This window comes from Labrus bergylta, chromosome 6, assembly GCF_963930695.1.
Source record: "Labrus bergylta chromosome 6, fLabBer1.1, whole genome shotgun sequence".
Lineage (NCBI taxonomy): Eukaryota > Metazoa > Chordata > Actinopteri > Labriformes > Labridae > Labrus > Labrus bergylta.
In genome coordinates, this window is record NC_089200.1 from 27,889,111 (window position 1) to 27,909,644 (window position 20,534).

General features: G+C 39.3%; 1 protein-coding gene across 2 annotated transcripts in view; it reads left to right on the forward strand.

The window, feature by feature from the left end:
• Window positions 1-1,148: 1,148 nt before the first annotated feature.
• Window positions 1,149-20,534, forward strand: part of rab6ba (RAB6B, member RAS oncogene family a) — a 62,394-nt gene continuing 43,008 nt past the window's right edge. For both annotated transcript variants that reach the window (XM_020631704.3, XM_020631711.3), the window contains exon 1: window positions 1,149-1,480. In XM_020631704.3, coding sequence (XP_020487360.2) covers window positions 1,159-1,480 — 322 coding nt within the window. In that variant the 5' untranslated portion in view covers window positions 1,149-1,158. The remainder of the gene's footprint in view (window positions 1,481-20,534) is intronic.

Here is a 20,534-nt window from a genome sequence, read left to right on the forward strand (position 1 = left end):
GTTTGTTTGTTTTCATGTAGATCTCCATTAGCTGTTTGCATGACAGCAGCTTTCTGAGGTCAAAAGCAGGTCATAACATCAAAGTACAACCAACCTTAACAGTTAAGTTACCATAACAACAAAAACACATCACAGTAGAACCCTACAATGACCAAAGTATAAAAATGTCATGTGAAATCTTTGTTCTTTGCTTTGGGTTTATATGGTTAGAAAAAGGAGAAACAAATACAAGTACAAGACAGGGGGGCTCCCTCCCCTCAGGGTCTTGTGGCCCCCCACCAACATGTACACACCTTCAACTGGCTGGACCCTGCTGTTGGCCAGTTCACCCCCCTGGTGGTCTGGGGACTGCCAATGTGGGACCTGGCCAGAAAGACATCATCGGTTCACCGTTCTCAGCCCCTCCTTCCACCATATCATCAGCAGACAAGCTCCAGTCTGAAACCCTGAAACACCAGCTACCAAGCCCTCATCCTCAACCCCACCCACCCCCTACAACAGTCACCTTACACACAACCACACGCTCACACACCTACCCATTTATTGATGTGTACTCATACACCCCACTCTCGTTCTTACCAGCAACCTTTTTGAAGACCATCACATTTAAAGGGTTTCCTTCTTTCCTTCCTTCCTTTGTTTTTCTTTTGTTTGTTTGTTTTAAATGTTTTTGCTTATTTGTTTAATCTCTTGTGCCTGGTTATTGCTCAGCTGTCTTTACTGACCTCCCTCGCTATGTTTTGTATGTTTTGCACTTGTATTTGTCTGCATCATTTTTGACTGTTATCATATAACTTGTCTCTTGAAGTTTTCACAATTTTTTGGAAGAGCAATATTTATCATTTTAACCTCCCTTTGTGTAACCTTTATAGTGTCAAATATTACAATGATTGTGTTTTAGCTTACACACCCAAAAAAAGGTTAAACTAAACGTGTATCGTACCTTTTTGTTACATGATGTACACAACTGTGTGCCATGTTATCTTCATTATTTATATTAACCAAGGGAAGAGGCTCTTTTACAAAAATGAAACTGAAAAAAAAGAAAAATGAAACTAAACCCAAGCAGCACATCTTAAATTTCTGTCCATTCCTTCATCCATGACGTCATTTTATAGCAAGGCTGTCAGTTCAGCTGAGAACGAGGAGAGGCCGCGCATGCGCAGAAGCCTCGGGCTGGAGGAGGAGAAAAAAAATCACCCGAAGCGTCACGGACCGGTGCAGCAGCAGCAGCAGCAGCAGTGTGCTCCCATCACGAAGAGAGAGAGAGAGAGAGAGAGGAAAGCAACATCTCCTCCTTTTCCACCCAGCATCTTCACCCACCGACAGCGGACTCGAGTGGGAACACACAAGTGCTCTCAGACCGTCCTCCGGTGTCCAGAGTTCCCCCTCTTCCTCCTCCTCCTCAAAATGTCCGTGGGCAGTGACTTTGGGAACCCTTTAAGAAAATTCAAACTCGTCTTTCTCGGGGAGCAAAGTGGTAAGACATGTCTTAATTCTCACAAGAAGTTCATTTCTGGTCGTGTGTCAAGTGAACCCGCTGCACCTGCTCGCCAGTTTGCAACTTCATCGACGGAAATAATAAAGCTGGGCGTTATTTCTGAGTTATACCTTTCAGACCGTAGAAGAAGAAAACGCCTAAAGTGTTTCTTTAGTGTTTTTGAGAGTGAATGCGGGGAGGGTTTTATTTTAATTCAATTATCAGCCTGTGAGGCTTCACACAATTGACTATAGTGTGTGAATTGTAGCCTGCAGTCTTCAAGTTAAATTGAATAATTACAGAGCTTTAATGATGCTTTAATGTTGGCCTATTAGTTTAAAATATCCCGGACTAGCTGTGGGGATTTTTAGCTGCTACAGAGCTGCATGAAGGGGAGACTGTGTGCAGCCTCACGGTTGATGCTGTGGATGATACAAGTTGGAAAATATTCCTGTGTTGAGACACACCCAGGTTGTCGGTAGCGATGAGATAACTTGTTCGGCTGCAGTCCCTGCCCTGGAGTCCTTCCAGTGTGCATGCTGAGGCTCACCAACTTTGTGATTTTGAATAATGTTTTCTGTTTAATTCTTGTTTCATGTTGAGACTCATCTTTGATTAATGTTTTTTTTTTGTGTGTGTGTATTACCCGTGCCTGCTCCATTCTAAGCTTTGCTCACCCACACACCCTCAGACATTCAAAAGCTTCTCCCTCTTCTGTGTGGCAACAAAATAGTTTTCCACCAGATTACACTGAGCTGGCTGAGACATGATTTGAATCTTTAGGTTTACTTTGTGCTGTGAACAGGGCTGGTCTGTTTATGGTCTAACTCAGAGGTCTTGAGCAGCCAAATTAACACCATTAGTCATGGTTCAGCCCTTCAGTATAGGCCCTATTGATCAAGCAGTAGAGAAGGGTCATGCATATATTTAATTGTGCCATTTAAAACAATATAGCATACCTAAAACCTGTACAATACCAGGCACTGGCTCGAGGGATTTTCCCTGAACACTGAGATGCCTTAACTAAACAAAACCTTTGAATGCAAATGATGAAGCCCTGCAGTGCTCATGCTTTAAGAGTAAAACTGAAACAATCCAATTAATTCATTGTTTGATCAACAACCAATTATTTGCCTGCTTTCACCAAAGTGATTATGGTAACCAAAAATACAAGCAATAACACTTTTTAATTTATAATTATTTTATTTTTCTGATAAATATAATTAGAAATTGAAAATCTTTGGGGTTTAAACATTTTAGACCACAAGCCATGAAGATGTGTTTAATTTTTTTTTATATTATCCAACATTTAAATGGTGGATTTACTGGTGATTTTCATTTGATTTTGAAAGAAATCCATGAGAAAAAGTAGTGATTTGTTGCCATTTATAGTTTGGCACCATTTTCTCACATGTCATAGACGAAACAACTCATGAAGAAAGTAAAAAGCAAACCACAAATCATGGCACTAATTGTAACCTGTGTCATGCTCTCTCACCCTTCTTTTCATAAAGCTGTCGTTTGTAATAGAAAATAAACTAAATAAAGTTTATACACAAACTAAGGCTTGTTGGATGGATTTACTCCTGGGCTATTGTGAGGCATTAAATACCAAGCAACAAGCCAAAGGGGATTTGGCTGCACTAACATAATACCAGGGTATTGTTTTCAGTAAATCACAAAGCTAAAATTCATGTATTGATATCATTGATAAGAAACAGAGCATCTAAAATGTATTTAAATGTTTCAGAGTGAATAGGAAAGTCTGCAGATATCTCCAACATACGATACCTTTTGATCTGATTTTTTTAACTATATTTGAGCGTGCTCTAAAGCGTTTTAAAGCTTCCTAAAAGCCTCATTGATTAAGATATCAACTACCAAAATGATCTTATTTTAGTGTAATTGACCCTTTTTAGCTCTCTGATTGGTCTACTGATCACCAATCAGAGAGCTCCCTCTCTTAGCAAGCGTTGCTGGACTACTCCCTGTTAGACAAACTTTCTCCTGGGCCAAATCTTTTCAGTGTGTCGCTTTGAAATTGTGACCTTAATTTTGTTACTAAACATGCTAAGTGGTGCTCAGGGTGTCTGCAAGAGTGATTCAAAATATCCACAATGTAATCGGGGAGTCTTTTTCATCTCGGTCCCTAAACCAAGGGAATGTTTGTTTTTTCATTTGTTATTAGACTAATATTTAAAAAATATAGTAGGTCTAGCTACAATCTGTCATAATTTATGTTTGCGGTACATGAGCAGTTCTTCCCTGGAACAGCGCCTTGAGGAGTCCCTACCAGAGGCAGTAAATTAGGCTTCTTTGTTTTTGCATGGATCTGCAGGATCCAGCTCTAATTGATGTTGCTGTCATTATCAAATTGTTCATAACTCTCAGCTGCACATTGAAGGCTCTTTTGCCAACATTTAGAGAATATTTTAGACCCCTGTCTCAGACATCGTTATTGATTGACATCTTTTTCTTTTCAATGGCTTGCACTCCCTGCTCATGTTATTCTGGTTCTAATAGATTCCTTTGTGGGAGATTGCATTTCATTGGTCGTCAATGATACAGATATGTGATAAAAAAAATTCTGTCTGTCCATCCTTTTTGCAATGATACTGTACCACATGATGGCATTTGTGTATTGAGGTAACACAAGATCACAGAATCAGCATTTCCTATAATTTCTGCTGACATCAACACTGCATGGTAATGATGGAAACTGCTGGAGTTTTAAAACCTTTGGTCAAATAAAACCTCTGACGTTTAATGAAAACCAAAATACTTTTCCTACCATGTAGCCATCCATGTAATCATGTTGATGTTTTACTCTTTTGATGGCTTTACTCCTTCTGTGACTCTGTCTCTAGGTTAGTCTTCACCCAAAATGCTGTCTAATCTTTCACTCATAAACTTGTCCTCTATAATTATTGACCTGGAGAGATGCCAAAAAAAAGCCTTGCATAAAAATAAATACAACCCCATATTACTGAGTTGGCTATATTATATGACTACTTATATAAGATGACCACTGTCAGAGGTCCCCAGGTATCCTAGTGTTTTGTTACAAATATGGTTCAATGATAAATTATTATATCAATTTAATGATCAAGCATTTAATATCACTTATACAGAGATAATATATTGATCTCAATCATGGCCTTTAAGATAGGTGACTGAAGGATCAGCTGATTTATATGTGGTTAAGCCCAATGTCCTCTCAGAACAAATCAGTGTGAATATATTTTGGGTTTCAGAGAATAGATGGGCCAAGAGTCAAAGCAAATGCCTCATGCCAACATGCCATAACAGGATCACATTCTCAGGAAACAGAAAACGTGCAGGCTTGTGTTTTAAAAGCCATTATGACATTTACTTTTCGTTGCATTTTTTGGGTTTTCTTTTTTTAGATTTAATTCAAGCTGCTGTGAGGAACTTTGTGTCGATCTTGGCTTCCCCGTGGACAAAGAAGTACATCCTAACTCTTTGCTGATCTTGTGTTGTACACACGTTGGAAGTGAGTTCTGCTGAGAATTCTTTCTTTCTAGAGTCAAACAAATCAATCTGTAAATCTTTGTTGTGAAAATGGGGACAAAGGATGTTCCAGCAGTGAACTGTTATTCTCGACTGGCAGCGATCTGGTGGCAGAGGTAACAAGGCATTAAAACGCCATTCTCCTGATGGTCTGGTTTTTTGTAGGTCATATGGAGACATCATTTTCAATGTCAGTCCGTTTCATAAACAACTTAAAACTCCTCCTGGAGCTTTAAAAAGTAACGTTTGTCTTTCTGTTTTCACATTTCATATTTAACTTTTTCTGAGTTAATAAATGTGACTTGTGTTATGGGAATTTAATTTTGCTATATCATTTCCAGGCCCCTGAATGGAATAAAATCAAAACCATATCTTGGAAAGCCTTGTGATATCAGATCTTTGTCCAGAGAATCAGTAAAATGATGTATAGAGATGAAACTTGTCATGTATCCTCCCAGTGAACAGGTCTTAGATTGGCCTTGTTCTGTCTTTAATAAAATAGTGGTGGACCTTGAACTCCTACACCTCTGGAGACCCAGCAGGTCTGTACTGAGGGGTCCCAGGCCGTCTGGAGGAGTGAAGTGTATACTTGTTATCAGTGCAAGTGAGGGGACTTTATTTGTCAACCAGTGCTCTTCCAGACAGTGTCAGACAGACCCAGCCAGCCTCGTGTTTGATTGGGTCGTCTCCTCCGGTTGGAGCTGTGTCTTTTTGACATGTCGGCTATAATTGCAGCTGGTGCCCAGGCGGGCGTGAATCCCGTCAGCTCTGCCACTATCATTTATTAATGTACACGACTGGACTCAAGTGTGTCAGGAACAGAGGCATGTGAAAAGACGCTGCGTTAAAAAAACTACTTGTTCCCTCTGTGTTGACTGTTCCCATACTGTGAAGTGCCTAAAATGTGTCCATAATGGGAAGGATGGCATGATGTTCTGTTTTTCATAAAATAATACACTAACGTCAGAGAGGTGGGGGCTCCAGATTAAGTGGGTGGAAGCAGGCAGAATGCTAAATGAGCTGTCAGGAAGTCTCTCCTCCTGCATAGTTCTTTGGCGTTTTTTTTTGTGTTTTTTTTACACAGCCAGTACAAAGGAGGCTGGCTAAAGACTCCCTTGACAAAGCTAAAGGCTTTAAGCAGGCCAATCAGCTGTTTCCAAGTCTTTGTGCCCACGCTCCTGGTGGAAACAGCATTTTGTAAGTTCCAGCCTCAAAGTAATCAACCAGGTCATTGTTTGAACACCTCTCATTACTGCTCTGCATTTATTGGGTCATACACTTTTTGCCACCAGCCGATTTCAAAGGAGCAATGCTGCATGGTACTTTGTAAAAGCTAATTGTTTGAAGGTAATCCCCTGCTGCATGCTTCAATTCACCTCAGACAAACAGATAGAAATAGATTTGGTAGATGCATCCGCATGGTTCCATGAGATTTTGCTCACTGAGTCAAAATGCCATCTTGTGTCTTTCACTGCACTACTGAGATTGCCATCACACAAAGTAATGCTGGCTTCAAAACACTGCTGAATCACCCTACCAATATGCTTCAAAGTCAGGTTTAGTTGGTTGTCTAATGCATCAATCACTGTTTGTGTTCTCCAGGGAGCAGCTTTCTGAGCAAATGAAACTCTGAATTTTGGCTTGCCCGGGCAGGGAGCAGCAGACACATTTCTTCACGGAGGCTGTGAAAGCACAGATGAAGATAGAGATACTGCACATGCAGACATGAACATGCAGCTTCTAATACAGAAAATGCAATGATAAGCAGAGGAGAGTATAGAAGTCTAACTACAGTCTAGATTGATAAAAACAGTCTTTGAATACAAATGTGTAACTATGGGCTGGGGATGTAACCTAAAAATAACAAGATAATAACCAAATTTATGATAAAGCAAAAACAACAAAAAGACAAAAAAAAAATATTGTAGTCTTTTAAATTATAAAGACTTTGATGCTGCTTTTACTGTACACTTAAAAACATTAATCTCCCTCTCTTGCTAGCTCACTTACGCAGAGTAGAAGTTGATTGTGCGAGATGGGGAACAAGTTATTAAAGTAGCTAGCAGACAGTTCTTGTTCTTTCTAGTACTCTCCTGTCAGAGCCAGCTTCTATTTCCCCAAAATGTTTGGTGATGTAAAGCATCTCAATGTCTATCCCCAGGGGGTACTGGATAGCCAAGAGGTTATGTTGCATGTACAGAGGCTGTAGTCCTCATCCTCATGAGTGGTGGCCGCCTTAGCCTCTGTACTCTAATTATCCAGGGTAAGGTTAGACTCTAAACCATCAATTACGACACATTGCTCTAATGAAGACAGAGATGTGATTTTCAGTTTTAGAACAGAGTGCAGAAGCAAGGGCAATTAAAAAAAATTGTTTAATACTTTTTTTTTGTCTACATGGTTCAATCTAAGACTTTGGCTCTGTGCAGGAAAGTTTAGTCTGAATGTAACAACTTCTACTTGATTAGGGTCTTTTACCTGTGTCGCTCTATTGATGGATCTGGTAGTCACTGCATCACCATCACTGAAACTGAACTCTGTAGTGGAGCACATCCAGCAAGCTGTGAAGTTAATAGAGTTACTGGACCTTCAGCTTGTAGGATCTTCCTTGAATGAGCTTTTTGAAGACAGGCTGTCGATATTTACTCCAAAGATTGAAATCTCGGGGAGTTCAGCCTACATTCCCTGAGCAGCCGCATTCGGTAATCGAGCTGCATCAAGAGATAACCGGTCGTCTCTTTCATTTCACATCCCATCGCTTCTTCCCGGCAAGTGTTCTTCTTCTCTGATGGATTGGGGGAAACAACTCCCTGACAGCTTTGATCTGCTATTGATCGGCTCAGCTGCCCATTAATGGGTGTAATTGATCAAAGGCACCAATCCCAGCAATACGCCAGGCTAGTCCCTCGGTCTGTGGCTTTGGGGGCAGAAACACATGTCCCAGAGTATGTGTGTTCTCCACTTTGGTTGGCACATTTGACATTTATACACCTAACACTTTAGAGCCTCCCTGTCTGTTTTAGGCTATGCAACAGGAATAGGATGTCGACATTGATTTGTTAGTTCACTGGTTTGATTAAGATACATCTAACAATTCTACATCCTGTTGGAGCCTTGTGATTGGTGACCAATGCAGCAACCCTAACCCTAGTTTGTTGCCCCTTTTTATGGGGTGTGTCTGCAAAAAAGGCGGCTATATAAAAATACGATAGTCTTTGGTTTTTACATTATTATATTATCAGATAATCAGATATTATATATATATATATATATATATATATATATATGTATATGTATATATATATATATGTATATGTATATATATATATATATATATATATATATATATATAATTATCAGGTCTGCTTTGAGGAGGAGACCTCTGCCAATAATCCCAGGCTGGGGACCAATGCTGTTGTGTCTACTCTAATACAGGATAACTCCCCTGTCACGTTTAGCACCTGTCTCAATACATTAATCTGAATGTTTCTGCAGTGACATATTTCACAATGTGTATGCTACCCATGCCAAAAGATGCTGAGGACATTTAAGGGTTCAAAAAATTAAATTGATGAATGTAGTTTTGTTTGTTTAATTTTTAAGCTATAACATTTTCTGACTTACTGTATAATGAGGTGCTTTCAGTGCTGTAGATAGGAGCTGGTCTGCGGCCAAGGAATACCAAACACGGCGATAGTAGCTCTATACATATGCTGCACAGCTGAGTGGGCGTGTGCCCAAAGGCCCATGGGAAAGCACAGCTCCACTTATACACTCTGACCGGAATAAAACAGGATTGCAAATCTGTCTGCTGCCCATGCAGTGATCTAGAGAAAATGTCTGATTCCGTTCTGCCCGCTTGTGTTCGAGTGGAAACATTTACAGAACAATATCTGATGACACAGTTTCAGAAAGAGACAGATCTGATGCATTCTTAGACTTTATGTTAGTAAAACTTTAAGAAGAGATTGAGGAACTTTTAAAGTACCCACCATCATTCAGCTGGAGAGACTATTTGCAGAACGTTCTCTCTAAATTGTGTGTCTCAGGAATGGATTGGCCTGTTGCTTAATGTGAGATATTTCGAAGGAGAAAGACGAAGGATGCCATTTATACATAACCCCAGTTGCTCAAACAGAACGGCTCTGTGAATAAAATCCCTGCTGTGGAGGAAAGCTGTCATTTACCCTGCATGGGATGTGACACTTCAGTGAGTTCAGCAGGTCTCCATCAGTGTTTACCCTTTTCCACAGCTCCCCAGATGAGCTCTCATTATGGGGCTGCTTTAGCCTGCATGCAGCTCTATGGTCGCATGTTTAGTAGGATTATATTTAATGACGAGCTCTGTTGTTTTTTTAAAACATGTTTTTGATTTTGTTCTTAATTAACGCTTTTGAACATAGTAGATGTGACTTTATTGACTCATTGAGATTCCAGTGTGAGCACGGTGCAGAAGTTCCTGTGGGGATTTATGGAGTGAAGGGAAGCTGAACATCCATCACTCCAGTTTAACATAGAAGGGAGTGTTTTATCTCGCTCAGTAAGGGAGAAATGAATCACTAAAACACTTCACACAAACAGGTGGCAGAGATGCTGTTTGGTTGCAGCAATGTATGACGACTCCTGATACATGTAATTAAAACTATTTTTTAAAGGTATAACATGCTTTTAGTTTTTACCTTTCACACACCTCTTTCTTATCGTGTCAGCATCCTTTCAGGAAGACATGTACATGCTTTTTTAGTCTGTTGTCTAATTTTTCTTTAGAGGCTGTTGCTTGTTTAGATTTGTCCCACACACCCTCCCGTACCTGAGGGATAGTTTAGCCTTGGAGCAAAGGCGAGCCTTGATCCCAAACACAATGGTTACAATGCATGTTTTGTTTCCACTGTGGGACAAAGATCCAAAGGTAAACAAGCCAGCATTTCGTAGTCTAAAAGATCAGCCTTGAGTCAGCTGTCCTTGCTGCATTAGCCTCATCCAGACTGCTTTATAACAGTATCAGAAGCATGTTTTGTTTAGAGCTGCTGGTTCCATACTTATTTAGGATTGTTTAGCAGTTCTCAGCAAAAGTAGCTTAATCCACACTTCATCTAAGTTCCAAACTTTCATTTTGACCACACAAATACCATGGATACAACATGGGATATTGAAAGGTTCAGCCTGTTATTCACAAAATGGCTACTGAGTGGATTTCTCAAGTCATCATCATTTTTTAATGAAGGTCAGTTGTACACGTTCACTGAAGCATTTAAGGGCCTTAGTTTTTTGGGGGCCAGAGTTTTTGGAAGTATAGTGCAGTTCAATACAAGTGGAGGGGCCTGTTGTTAATAGGGCCTGACTGAGTTGGGGTTTTTCTGGCCGATATCGATATTGGGGAGAGGCATTTTTTTGATGCTGATATGTAGGCCGATATCTTTCTTAGATCTATATTCCATCTGTAGCGATATATACAGTATATATAGATATATAGATTTATTGTGTTTATCCCTCAAATGCAGTATCAAACACTTGTGGAACATGTATTTAACGTAGACAAGATGGTCACTCAACTGGAAAGTAACTGCATGGATGTGTATCAGCGCCTGACACTCTGGAGGGTGATGGTGCTTGTAGTGTAATACAATGAAACTCAAATGAATAAATCTAGTAATATAGGTGCATATCGTAGATAAATTATTCGATACTGATAGTCACTGGATATATGCTTCTATCGGCCGATGTTATTTACTGGTTGATTCATCGTTGGGCTCTAATTGTTAACCTGTAAAATGGACTGTGAATTTTATGTAATATAAAAACTCAGTCTCTGCTTTTGTTTAGCCAGGGTCTCATACATTTGATAATGCTGGATTTGAATTGAAATTGTCTGGAAGTAGCATTCCTTAAAAATGTGTAAACAAGAAAAAAAACCTGAATCATGAACTTGTTCTTATTCAAATGATAACTATTTATTTTATTTGAACCTTCAAGGCGTACATGAAACAAAGTGATATTACATCCTTCAAATCAGGTTCAATCAGGTTTTCTTTTCTTTTATTAAGAGTATATTCAATTAATCAACCAAACAAAACTATTAAATACAAACATAAAAACTCAAATATTGAATGAAAAGGATCAGAAATAAATAAATATCTGCTCTTCTTTCACAAGACATTAATTAACACATAAAAAACACATAATTCAATGAATGTAAAATAAACACAGACACTCGTCTCCCACTATTAGGTCCTGAGCTACAATTCATTTTAAACCTTTTGGGGCGCTGGTGGAGCAGTGGTTTGTGCACACGCCCCATGTATGGAGGCTGTCGTCCTCCAAGCAGGGCGGCCCAGGTTCAAATCCGACGTGGCTCCTTTCCTGCATGTCATTCCCCACTCTCTCTCCCTGGTTTCCTACTCTATCCACTGTCCTATCTCTCCAATAAAGGCACAAAAAGACCAAAACTAAATCTTAAAAAAATAAAACATTGTAAAGAAGATCACAAACTCATTTATCTGTCAACACAAAACAGAACAAACTCTTTTAACACTTTAACAAATAAAGCTTGGTTGAGTGACTGATTATAATATTGCTGCAGAGTTAAGTCGATTGAAAAAATACTTATCTTGATTTCTGTGATTATTATGTAAAAAAAAAGACAAGATGATATAAAAACAATATTTCTGCTTCTTTTAGTCAGATATGTCAGTAAAGAAGAGTTGTTTGGTTTTGGACTGTTGATTGGTCAAAAGAAGCGACAAGAGGAGAGTCCCTTTTGGCTCTGTAAATTTATTACCAAGCATTATTACACATTTTTTAGATTTAATTCAGAAGACTTATCGATTTACAAGTTAGCTTGTTAGTTTGGTGGTTATTTTTAGCCCTACTCGGAGCTCTGATCAGAAGATGAGGCCAAGTCGTCCTGGCCCTGACCCCTGACCCCTGACCCCTGACCTCCTTCACAGTGCGGTCAGGATGACTTATCCTCGTCTTTTCACACTCAAAATATTTATTGCTGCCTGCAAAGGTCTGGAAATGTGCTTGAGGACTCTTGTTGCTAGTTTCTTTTTGCTCCAGGTACAAAGACAAAAAGACTAAATTTAATTTCAATATCAATTCCCATATTCTCCTATGTTGTACAGGGTATTTGACTCATCAGGAGTGAAGTTGATTTGATCTAGCAGGGTCAGATGTCCCAATATACAAGAGGATGTTGTGCAAATTCCACAAAGAGCTTACTCCCACAGGAAGATTTACTGTCCTCATGTGCAACACATTGACGCATTCTTACCATTAACTGGAACAGTCGATACTGGTCTAAACTAGCTTGATTTACAAATCAATTATGAAGTATATTCTAGAGATACATTAATTCAATGGCTCAGAGTGTTAAAGGCATGTGATTGCATTTCCATGACCATACCAAATAAAATAAAAAAAATAGAATCAATCTGCATTGTTAGCACTACTGCACTTCAGTCAATATTTGCTCAACATATTCATGACTCGCCCCTTTATAATCCTTTAACAGCCGAGGAAATTGCACCTCACGGACACCTGGATAATGAAATTTCTGGTGATTAACATCAGACGAGGGGTGTGAATTATTACTGTCAGCTATACTAATCACAGTCCAGTCCACTCTGACTGTCACCAAACAAAACAGCTCTCTATATTTATTCTAGTCTATAGTCTATAGCAGGCTGTACCGTGGAAACACAATTAACAAGTGATTCATGTAGAAAACATGGAAAAAGGTAATAATGTTTTAACTGTGTTTTAGTCCTTCATATTTTTGAGTTTATGCTGCAGCCTCTGATATTTCACACATTTTACAACCTTCAATTAGCAGAATAAAAGTAATGATTTTGTGTGCAAACTTGATTTTGTGTGCAAACTTTATTCATGCATTTATAAGTTCTCCGGTTTGGTGTGTGTCACTCTGAATGGAAAAAGCTGAAAGTAGGATGGCAGCTCCATACTGAGGAAATCAACCGGTGTTTATACTTAGAATTAATGAAGGTGATAGGATGTATATAACCTCAATGATTAATGAAGAGGTAGGTGTCTCTGGTGCTGTTGAAACAATAGATTGATAGCTGTATGAATATGGAGAGTTAAAACTAATCAAAACGAATCAGGTAGCTCTGTGCAGATATAACTACCCATTCAACAGCATGCTGAAAATAAGACTGCCGAAGTAGCTGGCCACACACAGTAAACAATTCAGTTTTATGGCTCGAATCGCTCCCAACAACTATCGGGGGGCGTCGCCTGATTTAAGGCTTGTCGTATCAGATTTTTTTGTCCAAAGAATCATCAAGTGTGTGGTGTCACTACGATTATTTCACTGCTCCTGATCGTGTTGGGGCATCCGAAGCTGTTCTGAGATACAAGTTGTGGGGGGGGGGGCTCCAAGGAAAAAAGGTTGGGAACCACTGGCCCAAACAGTGATATAACAAATAACAATAGTGATATAACAAGTAGTGATTTGTTATATCACTATTACCTATTTTTAATTATTTAATGAGATTAACAGAGATTGAGTCAGTTGTTTTTTTAAGATTTACTCCGTTAAAAACATTTAAAATATTTTTAGTTGAGTGTGTAATGCGATCATGATTTAATCTGCCTTATTCCACGCTTAGAAAATCAGTCTGTCAGATAGCTGTTGAAGTAGTAAAACAAATTGCATGTCTAGAGGACTTAAAGTCTTTTCTCCAAAGGATGCTGTTTGTATTCCTCCAGCCTCCAGCTGCCCTCTGCCCTGCAAGAATGAAATCGAATTCAAACATTAAAACGTCGAGTTGTTGTGTCTCAAGCCCTCTGGCCTCTAACAGAAGACATATGACTTCTGTCTCCTTTCTCCAGGCAATCACCATCACCGCAAAATTCATATATAGACCTATATATGCTTTTAGTCATGTCAAATGCCTCATTAGACTGCGTACGAGCTGAAATGGCTTCCTGAGTGCTTTATGCGTGCACGGGAGACTCAGCCTTTGTTGAGTTTGAAAGCATGTTCATCTATTATTCAGGGGTATTGGTAAATGGACGTGTCCTGGCAAGAGTTCATTTTGCAGCTCCTGCAGGTACACTCCATGTGACACACATGTTAAAACAAAGAATGCTGCACAGGTTCCTAATACCACCACAATACCTCTTTGTAAGTCTGATAAAAAAAAATTTGTGATCAGTCAACAGGGAAAAGTTTACTGTCATCTCATCAGACAAGAGAGAAAAACTGAAAAAAAAATCTTCTTTGAAATCCATAAATTCTTTTATCCATTCATTTTTGGTCAGCAGTTCAACACTAAAAGTCTGCAGTCATAGTGGCAGCTCTGTAAAGGTTTACTTTGGCACAGCAGTGCTTTGAGCTAAATGCTTGCATCAGCAGCATAAGCATGACCGAAGAACAGCTTGTGCTAATGAGTATGGGGCTATTTTTGCGAGTATTTGGTCATTAACCAAATTATTGTAAAGAACAGACATTTGGCTGGGTACATGTATGAAAAGTCAGGGTTCTTTCAAGCTGCTATAGTTCAAATATGTGTCAATATCAAATACAACTAAAAAAGTGATTTTCCTTTTTAATGGATTTTCTACCTGGGAACCATGAATCCCTGTACAACATTTCACATCCTGTTTTTCACATTTCATAACAATGTTTCCATTTAGTTTAGTTGAGTCGTTCTTGTCTGCAGTGGAACAACAACGGTGGATCTTCAACCCTTTTCTCCCAACTTTAGAGCTTGACTGCAGCCTTTAAATGGCACTCAACATTTAAGTGTATTCTCGTGAATGGTAGATGCCGCAGTCTGAAGGGTCTTAAAACTTCTGTGGGTTTGAAAAGACTGAGGTCAGCTTTGTTACGTCCTAGCTTCAACTTAAAATGTCACAGTTCCAAAAAAAAGGGAAAAACACTACTAGAAAGGACTCTTGATATATCAGCCTCAAATATTTGTTAGTTGATACGAGTTTTAGTCCTGCCTCTGGGCTACAGTATGCATATTTACTCTGGTTTAAGTCTACATCAGGGTCCGACCAATATGGGATCTTTGGGGCCGATAGCAATACTGATATTGGGGAGAAAATAAATCTGATAATGATAAATCGGCCAATATCTTAGATCTATGTTTGATCTGTAGAGATAGAAAGATATAGATACACATTTATTGCATTGACCCCTCAAATGCAGTTATTAAACACTTGTGGAGAAGATATATAATGAAGACAAGATGGTCACTAGACTGGAAAGTAGCTGCACATGACGTGCATCACTGCTTGCAACTGTGGAGAGTGGTGTCGCTTGTAGTAATCCATATAGCACCCCCTGCTGGTGAAAAAATTCAACGATGCTCAAAATAAATGCTTTTTGACCGGTGAATCAATCTAGTAATATCGGCACATATCTGCGATAAAATTATACGATACTTTTAGTCACATGATATGCTAATGTCGGCTGGCTGACTAATCGGTCTACATGGCCACCTTACATACACAGTAAAGTGTGTGTATGTATAAAAAAAGGGTTTCTGTCTTGTTTGAAACTGACACAGGACTCAGACAGACTACAAATGTAATGTGAGGTATGTGATGATGCAGCAGGGTCCCACAGTTTGCCTGAGGCAGCCTCACATCTATAATGACTGAATCCAGGGAGCTCATGTTGGCACTGTTCGGGGATTTGCTGAGATGAAAAATGCAAGATCTTTATTTTTCCCTTTCTTGGAGGCATATCCTGGGACACGATGAAGTCCTTCTGTTGATCTTTTACTTTGTTATAAAAACCTTAATTTAGAGTACGGCTTTAGGTGAAGTAAACTAGTACCTCAGAAACTGTGAAGTTTCGATGCAGTAACATTTTTCACTGCTGTAAGCGTGGCAGTTGCCTTTGATTTGTTAATGTGTGTGTGATTTGTTAACTTAGACGAAGGAAATTAATTTGGAGGCCATCTGCTGTTTGGCTTTCTCCTGTCGAGTTCTTTATGCCAGCTGCTGTGACTATGAATAAACAAGTACACAGATGCAAGACTCCATATCCCTCCCACTGTCCTGTATCTTCTCCAGGTCTCCGTGTGTTCTCCTTCCTCAGCATGGACATTTATAAATAACCACCTGTTTCTCTCTATTGCTCCATTCATCCCTAAATATTAGATATCTTCCTCCTGCCGGCGTCCCAGGCTCTCATCCTGGTGTCGTGCGAAGGCAAGGCATGACAGGCACTGTTATATTTTTATCCCCTCCTTGTGAGTGGGAGTTGGGCCATGTAGAAAAGCACTGCCATGCTCAGATTGGTTGCCAAGTCCTCAAGGGTATTCCACCATGCTTGCCGCCAAGTGACCAGCAGTGGATTTACCTGGCTGCTTGGCACACAGCTCCAGGGCTGGATGGACAACCTGGTGTATTATTCAGTTTTAGAGCTCAGAAGAAAGTGTTGGATGGAGGTTTTCTTGTGTGTGTGTGTGTGTGTGTGTGTGTGTGTGTGTGTGTGTGTGTGTGTGTGTGTGTGTGTGTGTGTGTGTGTGTGTGTGTGTGTGTGTGTGTGTGTGTGTGTGTGTGTGTGTGTGTGTGTGTGTGTGTGTGTGCTCAGTCTCTGGTTCATGGATACATTTAAATTAAGTTCAAATATAGTGTATGAATACTGAATTCACAGCATTAGATATTATTGGGTAGTGTTAAACTGCACATAGTTTTTTCAGATTTTAAATAAAAGGGTTCCTCTGAAACTTCCCTTAAAAAGCTTTTCTCATTAAACACTTTATTTTGATTTTGTTTGTGTAATTCTGTTTAAATGAATGTTAAAAATGATGTTTTTCCATCAAATTTAAAACTCTGCTGCTCGCTTACAAAACAGCGACAAAAACGGCTCCTCCTTACTTTAACTCTCTCATCCAGGTCTACACTCCCTCCCGTCCACTACGCTCTGCCAATGAAAGGCGTCTGATCCAACATTCACAACAGGGTCCTAAGATGCTAACTAGACTCTTCTCCTCTGTCGCCCCCCCGGTGGTGGAACAAACTTTCAAAGTCCATTTGATGTGCACCTTCGCCCCTTTTAGAAAAAGCTAAAGACCCAGCTCTTTCATGAATACCTACGACCTTAATGATGATGATGATGATGGTCTCGATATTATTGATGATGATGGTAATGACGATGGTTTTGTTTGGTAACGACGACTTTTAAGATGGTCTATACTGATTAGAGGTCTCAAGAACTGCCCTCAATGTTGTTCAGCACCTGTGTGTACAATCGGACTCAAAGCTGATCGTTTGCTCTTACTGACATTGTTTCCTTTATTTTAGATCCTTGCTTGTGTTGTACTTTCTCTCTGATTTACGTCGCTTGGATAAAAGCGTCTACTAAGTGAATTGTAGAGTTGTAGAATAAAACATCATATCATTTTTACATTTCAATTTAACTAAAATAAACCATTTTAGCAAGAGACACCATTTGTTTTTAAGCAGGAAGCTAAGATGTCCATCTTTTGTTTCGACAAGCTATACTTTTGTTGATGATGTCATGGCGTTTTGTAACATGTAGTGTACAACAATGTTAAAAATCAGCCTCAGTTCTGCAGCCAGAGAAAGTTGTGTGCCTAATCCCCGTTGTAATGCTTTAAGGGATGTGAAGAGTTTAGAAATACTCAAATGGAATGAGATACCAAGCAAGTAATGAAGCACTTGTGTTCAATTTGTATTGCAGCATTTATCAAGGTAAAAAATACATTTGCACTTTCTAAATGTTGTCATGGCAATGAAAAAGACTTAGGGTCTGGTGTAAAACTGTGTGGTTCATTTATTTCAAGAATGCTGAATTTATTCACGTCTCTTGTGAACATTTATCTTCACTTTTTGAAATATCTGTGATTTATGAACTTCCTTCTTGTATATCTTTTCAAAAATCTGATTTTTAAGTCTCAGATTTGTGTGTGTGTACAGGCGGATGAACCTTATCTAACTCACTTTATGAATGCACAGTTCATAAATGGCAGAAGGGGAGGCAGAGCCTAATGTGAGCCCAACTGTGTTCGGCTATTAATGTGGCATAAAATTGCATTTTTAGATCTTAAGAGAGGCCTTGATGAGGTATCTGCTGACGGTGCTCGATGGAGTCCTGGTGGTGAAAGTGCAGGTTGTGCAGCAGCAGGTGTTCAGTTCTCTCCGTTAATTGGCTCTCATGTTGCAAACGCACTCCGCAAAGTCTTTGAAGCATCACACCAAGTAGAGACTTCATTAAAACCAAAACTACATAATTGGAAACGCACCATGTGGGAATCCCCTCTCTGTGTTACAATGTATTAAGCTGTGTATAAGATGACCGCATAATTGATGGCTAATTCACTACAGGGATATTGTAAGAGGTTATGTTACTTTGTGTTTCTGCAATGTGTCGAGACATGAATTGGAGAAACAAACTATTGTGTAGTAACCTGAAAGTTTGACTTACAGTATCTAATATGTGAAGGTCAGTCACGATGGAGAGTAAGGTTTAGTGATGATACCTCTGTGATATAACCCTGATAAACTGCTGCAACTGGTGATTTAACCTCTTAACCTCTCAGCCAGCTCAGCCAGAATGGTGTCCTATTGAAAAGTGTTACCCATCCAGATGTGGATACCTGAGCATGTGTGATTTTGTACCTGGAGAATTTTTAGATTGGGGTTATTTATCTATCAAGATACACTTCCCCTGAATTCTTAAATAATACAGAGAACCAAAATTTGCTTCCCATACTCTGACAAAGCACAAATTGTATTTAAAGTTATCATGTACTTGGAGCATTATTTGATTATATATACTGATAGCCTCTGCTATGGATTTGCACTGTCTGCATTTTTCGACAAAGCAGCACATCAGTGTAGGGGGCATAGTGGTTAGTAAGCGCCCCATGTACGGAAGCTGTAGTCCTCCAAAGAATCTGACATGTGGCTCCTTGCCTGCATGTCTTTGTCATTCCGTCCTCTCTTTCTCTCCCGGATTTCTGACTCTATCAACTATCCTATCTTTGGCAGATGTCAGTCATGATTGCATCTAGACCTAATTTCTTTCTACTTCCCTCTGGCATTTTGGATTTTGTCCACCATTGCAAAAATGTGTTTAATTAAAACTAACTAAAGACAAATAAAATGTTAGAGCTAACAAGTGTGCCAACAGTCAGTTAGGATACGTATTAGCAAAGCACAACAACAGTTACTACAAATGACATCTACACCTCTCTCATTGATGTTTGCATTTTAGTCTCTGTTCAGTTTTCTTTCACATATGTATTTATTTTATTTATGATGTATTCATTAAATTGCAGCAAAGCTACTTAAATTGAAAGCTTCCTTAAATATCTCCTTCAGCTCTGTCCAGACAGCTTGCTATTGGTCAGTTTCACTGATTAGCTTGTGACAAAAGTTCAACTTTACATGGAATATTTTAATTTTTGCCTACTCAAGCAGATAATGAGCTCTTGCCACTTCCACACCAATCCTGCTGAGTCGAGGCTTTTAGACAGGAGTCTGTCTTTTAAGGGGCCATGCAGTTTAAAGGATGAGGACATTTAACAGGCGTCGCTGGTCCAATAAAAGTGACCATTAAGTACCTTTCTGGGAAATATATAATACGGTGTTCTGGATTTTGAACCTTCCCAAGGACTAAAGATTGGGATATTGCTGCCTCAGCTGAACTCATCATGACCAGTCCTTTTAAAATGTGCGTCAGTACATTTGAATCTTTATGATATAACCCTTTAAACATGTTACATATGTTCTTATATGCAACAGTACACAAAATAAAGAGTATTCATTGACATACCAAGTTTACAATGTAGCTGCATGAAGGCAGGTAGAACAGAAACAGTGTAAAATGTTTGGTTCTGATCAGATGTCTTCTTACATTCCGCATTTACATCACGTCAGACGGTGCTGTCGTTTCCTATTCCAGCTCAGGGGCTGTGATATAACTTCAAGTCTACTTGGAGGATGAAGTCGTCAAGTTCACATACAATGCTGCTCTGCTTGTTAAAGATTTAAATGCCTTATGTAAGCTCATGAATTCGTCCTCTCTAACCCCAGCTGCTGCTACATAACAGTACAAAACCTCCTCTAAAATTACAGTAGCAAACTGAGTAAAGATATACAAATGAGCTGATAACTACAAGTCACAAAAATGATGCAACTGTTCATTCAAATATAAGATCGTAACAATAGAAAAAAAAATCAGGTCTTTTGAAAGACATGGCAACAAACAATGGAGATTCCAGATCTTGGCAGTCCACACAGTCAATGATTAAGACAACACAAGTCCAGTACATTAGGATATCCAATTTGAGCTCCATCCTTAACAGCCGATCAGGACTTGAATGAAGAGGCCTTCAAACAAGCCCACTGGGTTTTTATTTACAGCCACATGGAGGCTGTTGAGGGACTGAGGCTGCTGTTGTCAGAAGTGCATGCTGTTTAGCTTTTTTCCTGTTATTGAGGTGGCCATTTGCACTAGTGGTACTTGTAAACTTTATGCACTTTAATTAGGCTGTGACGGTAATCAATAGCC